We start from the raw sequence: 8816 nt of genomic DNA, 5'->3' as shown, positions 1-8816 counted from the left end.
TAAGCAAAGAGAAAGAGAATTTTTTACTTGTCCGCTTCAAGCCGGAGTAAATATACTCGTGGGATAAGGGTTGGACTATTTTTTTTACTCCACTAACCGGTTTAAGTGATCGGTTAGGTGCGACATACTCCCTTCGTTCTTTTATATAATGTGTATTTATTTTTTGATAAAATTTCGTAATGTAAGGTGTATTTCTTTTAATTCCTCACAATTTCGTGGTTAGCCCTTCAAAATAAAGAAAATATCTCTTCTCTGATTGTATGCATCTTTTCTTGTAAAGAGAAAAAAGAAAAATATCCTGCACTTGATTACATGTATCTCTTACTTTCCTATCCTAAATAATGTAGTTACTGCTAATCAATGATTTAGCCGAAGTCGTCTTAACATGTATATAATTATGTGTCTTAGTCCTAATACCCTACATAAAAGAACGAAGGAATAAAATGAGTAGTACTCCCTCCATCATAGTTTAGAAGACACGATAATAAATAAGGTTTATGACGTATTTCATTTAATCCTAACAGTTAATTAGTACTTTGTTGTATTACTTCTATATATGTATAGGTATTAATGTGAATGTTATTTTTTAGCCCATCTTACAATTAATCAATAACCATTAGGTTTTAAAGAATTTTCAAACACCTTCTGAACCGTGACGAAGGGAGTAGAGAAAAAATGAAATTATATTTTCAATAGGGGTTTGGTTAGGAATGCTCTAACTGGAAGGTTGCGCAGGACTGTGGAACTTTCTCCTCCATCCGCAGCAACGACGACCATCACATGATTTTTCTGGTCCATACAGTTTCACCAGTAAACAACCGGAACAGAAACTCGAACCGTAGAAAATCTGAGTATAGAACTGTAAAACGAACAGAAGACGGGAAGACGACAGTGGCACGATGAAATCATGGCGGGGAGCGCCCGGAACTCCACTTCCACACTCGCAGCCTCCGCAGCGCCTTGCGGACCGAGTCCATCAGGACCACTGACTCGGGCGACACGTCCCGACGCAACGCCGCCGGAAACGCCCGGTCCACGCAGCGACGGAGATAAAAAGGAAAGCAAAGGCTATCCGGTACGCCGGCACAAACCGCACCACTCGCGCTCCACACTTCCACCAGCCATCTCCAGTCCTCGCTGTCGCTGCCTACAGGAGCACACGCGCTCGCAGCCCACCGCTCCTGCTTGCTTCCCCGCGTCGCTGCCGTCGGCTGAGCGGCCCGCGACGAGGGACGAGGGCGGAGGAGAGGCGCCGCGGGACGGTGCTGCGAGGTTCGGTGCTTTTCCTTCTCGCTCTCTGCGATTCCGATCGTCGTTCCGGCTGCCGGGATGTTGGAGGAATCAATTTGAACCAAAGCTGTCCCCGATTGGTTGCAGAATTGTAGTTCGAACGAACCCTTTTCCTAAATTTTGTTTCGGGTTCATTTCTTAAAAAAAGGAGGTATACTGTCACTTGGAAAACAAAACACCAGCCTTGTCCTGTTGCCGTACACCGAGCAATGGGCGAATATACCATTTCGTGCCAATTACTATAAAGCATACGGAAGATGAGCCATTGCTCACCTCACCTCTAACTTTGGTTGCCCCGCAGGTGTTTGTAGGATTGCGTAGGCGAGCTTTCGAAGCTTGGGCATAGGCATAGCCATGGCCACCGGGGTGGCACCGGCTCCGCTTCCGTACGTCAAGGTCCGCGACGGAGGCGTCGGCTACACCAAGAGCGTCGACTTCGCCAAGATCCTCTCCGTTCCCGGTGCGCTGAGGATGGGGTCCGCAAGAGGCAGGGCGCTCGTGGTCAAGAGCTCAAGTACAGAGTCTGATACCATGGAGCTCGAGCCGGCCTCCGAAGGAAGCCCACTTCTAGGTATACTAATTCCCATGCTCTGGCCTCCTTGCATATGGGAGGCACTGAATTTGTTCCCGAGTTATTCTGTGCCTTTGTACTACCTACCTATCATCTGAAATACTGAATGATTTTCGCCATTTGTTGTTCTTTAGTTCCCAGGCAGAAGTACTGCGAATCTATACACCAGACAAGGAGGAGGAAAACACGCACTGTGATGGTCGGGAACGTGGCACTCGGCAGTGATCACCCCATGAGGATTCAGACTATGACTACCTCAGATACCAAGGATGTTGCCAAGACTGTGGAAGAGGTGTGCTCTCTATCTGTGGATGCCAGCCCTGCATAATCCTCTTATCGTTTACATGTTTTCTGTCTAGTGAACTGATCAAGTATATCGATCACACTGTTGCAGGTGATGAGGATTGCAGACAGAGGCGCTGATTTTGTTAGAATAACCGTCCAGGGTAAAAAGGAAGCTGATGCCTGCTTTGAGATTAAGAACACTCTTGTCCAGAAGAAGTAAGTACTGGATCAAAAAATCGCTACAGATCCTGTTAGTTCTCATGAATGAGTCCCTCACTTTCCTTTTGTGTTTCAACAGTTACAACATCCCTCTAGTGGCCGATATCCATTTTGCGCCTACAGTAGCTTTAAGAGTGGCTGAATGCTTTGACAAAATCCGTGTTAACCCAGGAAACTTTGGTAAGTGATACCATGATGTATCCCATTTGCGTTGGCTAAATTCTTAATCTTTTATCATCAGTGCTGAGAACATTACTTTCAGCCGATCGCCGTGCCCAATTTGAAAAGCTGGAATATACTGAAGACGATTACGAAAAGGAGCTTGAACACATTGAGAGGGTCAGAACTTCATTCATTTGCTTGCTGCTGCTTCATTCCATACGAACATATCATGTGTGATCTTACTTGCGCGCCGCTGTAATATCATTTCAGGTCTTTTCTCCATTGGTTGAGAAATGCAAGAAGTATGGAAGAGCCATGCGTATCGGAACAAATCATGGTAGTCTTTCTGACCGGATAATGAGCTACTATGGTGATTCTCCAAGGGGAATGGTGATTATTTCTTTCCTGAGGATATATTTTTACCGTCATTTGACAGATGCATGACATTTTCTGCATACTAATTTCAGGTTGAGTCTGCTTTGGAATTTGCTAGGATCTGTCGGAATTTGGACTTCCATAACTTTGTATTTTCAATGAAAGCAAGTAACCCTGTTGTCATGGTCCAAGCATATCGCCTGCTTGTAGCGGAAATGTATAACCTTGGATGGGATTATCCTTTGCACTTGGGAGTTACCGAAGCTGGTGAGGGTGAAGATGGGAGGATGAAGTCTGCTATTGGCATCGGAACACTTTTGATGGTAAATACATTGTTACTTCATAGTGTTGCCTGAATGAGTTTCTTTCTTACAAGTGTTCTTAAATTGAGTAGAATTACATGGGAAGCTTGATTGATTTCTTATGAATCAATAATACTTTTCTTTTCAAAGCTTATGGCTGGAAGCTGAGGTTGCTTATCTGACTCAATAAACTTTGGTATCCAGGTCCCTAGCTCACTTCGAATAGCTGATTCCAAAACTGGAGTTTTAGAGTACTGAATAATAGTTTGCCAGTGCGCTGATTGAGATGTACAAGACTAGATTTGCTTGATCACTTTCCAGTGCCGTGCTTGTATGTTACTTTGTTGTATCTCGAGACCTTTGCCATGCTATCGTCTGACACATGTCACACATATGACTAGTAGTCTCTTGTAAGGCCTATATATATGTGTATGCTTTTTTGTCTTGAACAGGTTGTAAGGCATACCTTCCATTTTTGTCTTGTAGGATGGCTTGGGTGATACAATCCGTGTATCCCTCACAGAACCACCAGAGGAAGAAATTGATCCTTGCAGGAGACTCGCAAATCTTGGAACTCAGGCTGCAAACCTTCAAATAGGGGTGGTAATGAACTTTTCCTTTCCCTAGCATTTCATTTTCCTCTTGTTTAGTTGCTATAGTGCAATGTTACTTTTTTCAGGAGTGTTTTTCCTTATCTGATTGTTTGAGCACTCTTAAAACATTTATCTTGTGCTCTCAGGCCCCATTTGAAGAAAAACATAGGCGCTATTTTGATTTCCAGCGTAGAAGTGGCCAGTTGCCTTTACAGAAGGAGGTAAGTAGAAAACAAATATTTACTAGATGTCTAGATCATTAAAACTAATGGTGCCATATTTCTTACAAATCGCTCTTACAACAGGGTGAGGCAGTAGATTACAGAGGTGTCCTTCATCGTGATGGCTCTGTTCTGATGTCAGTGTCCTTAGATCAGTTGAAGGTAACCTGCATCTCCTTGCCCTTTTTTGTGGTCTATATTGATATTTTCCTTATGTGACCCCACCAAAAGGTATCTCTATGCAGCTATTTTCTAATCTAAACCAGGATGGCTTTCAACAGTCTCTTAGTTTCCATGCATTTAGCAAGAAGGCTATTTTGTTATTTGAATTGAGAAAATAGCTACAGCAAAGATATATATATATTTCGCGTTTGAATCAATGTGTTCTGTAATGATGAAAGCCTCCTTTATTTGCCAGGCTCCTGAGCTCCTTTATAGGTCTCTTGCTGCGAAGCTTATAGTTGGCATGCCTTTCAAGGTCTGGTCTTCTATAACTGTATCTTCTACTCCCTCCGTTCCTAAATATAAGTCTTTTTAGAGATTTCATTAGGGGACTACATACGGAGCAAAATGAGTGAATCTACGCTCTAAAGTATGTCTATATACATCCGTATGTAGTCTTCTAGTGGAACCTCTAAAAAGACTTATATTTAGGAACAGAGGGAGTAGTATACAACTATTTTTAGAGGGACTTCAGTTTAAACTGACTGATTTCTTGTATGAACATTAGGATTTGGCAACTGTAGATTCAATTCTTTTGAGAGAACTCCCCCCTGTAGAAGATGCTGAAGCAGTGAGTTTCATCCATTTCTTTTGCTGCCCCCCCTCCTCTCAAGTGGCAGGCATTTGTATATAATGTTCTATTCCTTTATGAAAGATTGCCAGCTATAATTTGTATTTCTGTACAGAGACTTGCACTCAAAAGATTAGTTGACATCAGCATGGGCGTGTTGACTCCCTTATCAGAGCAATTGACAAAGCCACTCCCACATGCAATTGTGCTTGTCACCCTCGATGAACTATCAAGTGATGCAAACAAGCTTTTGCCAGAAGGTAGCAAATTGTCTCTGACTCCTCTAAATTTCAAACTCTGTGTTTAAAGATATTGATTTGCCTGTTATATGACTTACTCTTTTTGCTTGTAGGCACTAGATTTGCTGTCACTCTTCGTGGAGATGAATCATATGAGCAGCTAGATGTTCTTAAGAGTGTTGATAATATAACTATGTTGTTACATAACGTTCCATATGGTGAAGAGAAGACTGGTAGAGTACATGCTGCTAGGAGGTATGTGCACACAGTGGGCAAATTTGAAAGTTCACTGCAGTATGTTCCACATAATGAAATGTTGATATGATGAACTAAATAGTAAAGTGTATACTACTCCCTCTGTCCCAAAATGTAAGACCATTTTTGACACTGGACGGAGGGAGTACAATTAATGTTTTGTGTTTCAAGGATTATACTTAACAGATCATAATACCACTATGGTGCTTCTGATTTGTTGTGCCTACCTAACATATATATTCTTGTTCTTGTTTTACAGGCTGTTTGAGTACTTAGAGACCAATGGTTTGAACTTCCCTGTGATCCATCACATTGATTTCCCTAAAAGCATTGATAGGTGACTCAAATATTCTTCGCATTGGAATTCCTGAGTGTTTGTTATGTTGTACTTAAACTATTCAAATAAATGCAGAGATGGTCTTGTTATTGGTGCTGGGAGCAATATTGGTGCTCTTCTAGTTGATGGTCTGGGTGATGGTGTACTTCTTGAAGCTGCTAACCAGGAGTTTGAATTCTTGAGGGATACATCCTTCAACTTGCTACAGGGTTGCCGGATGCGCAACACAAAAACTGTACGTTCATGCATTGTTTTCTTAATAGATAGGGCATGCTCTGCCTCTAGATCTCTTCACACTCTCCTTGTCACAATGAAAATTTGAGAATTACCTCCCAATATCAGCCAAACAGGGGGGAACTGTTTGGTTATTATATCTCCTGAAAAAATAAAATCAATTGAGCCATTTCTGACTGTTAATGAATTCTGCAGGAATATGTCTCTTGTCCTTCTTGTGGGCGAACGCTCTTCGACCTCCAAGAAATCAGTGCTCAGATTAGAGAGAAGACCTCTCATCTGCCTGGCGTCTCTGTAATCTCTCTAACACTTGACTGTTTCCATTCATTTTAGGTAAAACATTGGCCTGATTCAATATATATGTGTGTGTGTGTTGTGGCAGATTGCTATTATGGGTTGCATTGTTAATGGGCCAGGAGAGATGGCTGATGCCGATTTTGGATACGTTGGAGGTGCTCCTGGAAAGATCGACCTTTATGTTGGGAAGGTAACAGTCCAACACATTTATATTGAATCATATCAGATGGATATTTTGGTACAGTTGTGATTCATTCAAATTTGTTCATGAATCTGTTGAGTATACCTTTTAATAGTGTGGTGATGGCGTGAATAAATATATGAAACCAGTCTTACTGCCATCGTTTCCTTCCATTGACACCATGTATCTTTTTGCTGTAGACTGTTGTGCAACGGGGAATTGCAATGGAGGGTGCCACTGAAGCCTTGATTCAGCTAATCAAGGACCATGGCCGTTGGGTGGATCCTCCTACCGAGGAGTAGGCTCAGGATGTTTCCGGTAGTTATGTGTAGCCCGTAAACGATCAGCTAGCGGAAAATACAGTGTATCCACAGTGGACATCCCAGCACATATTGTATATCAGTTGGGAAATAAAATAGAAATAATGTCGGCTGCGATTCTGCGACATCCTAATGAAGCATAAGCAGCATAGAAGCTTTTTGAAATCACATCACGGTATATCTTAAGCATGTAGGAGTACATTTGTAAATGGCATGCAGAAAACCATGGTGGTTTAACTGTATCTAGAATTAGATGACACCCCACAAGTTGTTGCTACAGTGTATTCACAAAGGACATCCCAACCCATATTGTATATCAATTCGGAAAGAAAGTAGAAACAGAGTTGGACACGATTCTACGATATCTTGATGAAGCATAAGCAACTTAGAAGCTTCTTGAATCATGCCACGGTGTATGAAGCATAAGTTTGCTGGAGTAAAATTTCTTCTTCTTTGGTTTAGGAGAACCTCTTGTTGTGTTTGTTATATCTTTTGTCCACTATGTCTGAATCTTGGCTTTGCCCTCTACGATGTGGCCGATGGACGATCAGCATGCACTCTAGGGAGGAGCGTAGGATATCAGCATGCACTCATTCTAGTTGAGGACGTGGTCCAGTCGACGGAAGGTTAGCGTTTGATCCGGACGATCGTAACCAATCTTCCTCTCACGACCTGCACGCTCAATTTCATTTTTTTCTTCTCTCAAAAATCTATACGTTAATAGTAAATCTTTAATGGGTTTTCTGGTTTTTGGCTACACAATATGAAAATAAAATAAAAATGCTAGAAAGGAGATTCAAACCCAAGTCTATTCATTAGACTTTGAGCCCAATAACCAACTAAGCTATCTTTAGTTGTTGTCTATTGTAGATAATCAATGTTATTTAAACCTTTCTTATTTCTGTCATATGAGAAAAAATAATAAAGATTGGCTTGGTAACTTGGGTGTGACCAACGTGATAAACATAGTATGAGCAACATGATAACTATACCATGATAAGGCTAGTAACTACAGTACGAGAAGCTTAAAGCATGTGGCAGTTATCATGTATACAGTGCGTATAGCACCTTGCTATTAACATAAAATTTATCGGGGGTATGTTTTCAAACAACCCATCCCGGATCAAAGTTACCATGTTGTTTGTGAGTGAGTGATCAGTTTGGTTGTGCGCATGTTACCATGCTTTTTATACATAATTTATCATGTAATTTTTTCAGCACCCCCTCCCCAAGTCAAAAATAGTTACCATGTCTCGGCTAAGTAAGTTATCAATGCTGATGTGTGTAGATTACCATACTAGTAGACATGAGTTACCAGGGAAGGGCGGTTCAACAACTTTTTTCCTTCTAAAAAAATAAACGCATTTCGCTAAGTAAATTGTCAGCTTTATTGTGCGTATAATGTGTGTGTAGCACCTTACTATTAACACAAAAGTTATCAGGGGTATGTTTTCAAACAACCCATTCAGGATCAAAGTTACCATGTTGTTTGTGGTGAGTTATCAGTTTGGTTATGCCCATGTTACCATGTTTTTATACATAATTTACCATGTAATTTTTCAACAACCCCCCTCGGCCTCGCAAGTTAAAAATAGTTACCATATCTCGGCTAAGTAAGTTATCAACCCTAATGTGCATAGATTACCATGCTAGTAGACATGAGTTATGAGGAAGGGCGGTTCAACAACTTTTTCCCTTGGTCAAAGAATTACCACACTTCGGCTAAGTAAATTATCAGCTCTGTTGTGCGTATATTATCATGTTAATTTTTTATATAAGTTATCGGTGTGTGTTTGTCAACAACTTTTTTCTTGGGTCAAAAGTTATCACGATGTTTGCGCGTGAGTTATGAGCTACGATATGCGTGTATTACCATGTATTTACATGGAAGTTACCGGGGTATGTACTCAACAACTCACCCATCCCGGGGTATGTTTTAGTAATGCACTAGCAGCTCTTGTGGAAATAAAAACAACCTAACCTGTATCTAAACACTAGCGAGGTATTAACCTAAATGGCTAGCAAGAGTAGGACTAAACCACTAGGTACAAGGTTCATTTCCTGTTGTCACCATTTTCTGCGAGAAAAACCAATAGGAAGAAAAAGAAAGAAACAAAACAGTATGTACTACGGTTTTCAAGA

At 41.2% G+C, this 8816-nt stretch overlaps 1 protein-coding gene across 1 annotated transcript; it reads left to right on the top strand.

The window, feature by feature from the left end:
- Window positions 1-1065: 1065 nt before the first annotated feature.
- Window positions 1066-6807, top strand: LOC123401503 (4-hydroxy-3-methylbut-2-en-1-yl diphosphate synthase (ferredoxin), chloroplastic). Its single transcript, XM_045095327.1, has 20 exons — window positions 1066-1272; window positions 1592-1861; window positions 1996-2153; window positions 2256-2362; window positions 2445-2545; window positions 2628-2704; window positions 2798-2917; window positions 2995-3225; window positions 3691-3807; window positions 3944-4018; window positions 4103-4180; window positions 4437-4496; window positions 4749-4811; window positions 4927-5071; window positions 5164-5305; window positions 5565-5642; window positions 5718-5877; window positions 6072-6170; window positions 6259-6363; window positions 6555-6807. The coding sequence occupies exons 2-20, from the start codon at window positions 1645-1647 to the stop codon at window positions 6654-6656; spliced, it is 2235 nt and encodes a 744-aa protein (XP_044951262.1). The 5' UTR covers window positions 1066-1272; window positions 1592-1644; the 3' UTR covers window positions 6657-6807.
- The last annotated feature ends 2009 nt before the right edge of the window (window positions 6808-8816 follow it).

This window comes from Hordeum vulgare, chromosome 6H (genome assembly GCF_904849725.1).
Source record: "Hordeum vulgare subsp. vulgare chromosome 6H, MorexV3_pseudomolecules_assembly, whole genome shotgun sequence".
Taxonomy (NCBI): domain Eukaryota; kingdom Viridiplantae; phylum Streptophyta; class Magnoliopsida; order Poales; family Poaceae; genus Hordeum; species Hordeum vulgare.
Note: the sequence above shows the minus strand (reverse complement) of the source record. Positions and strands in the feature narration are given on the sequence as shown.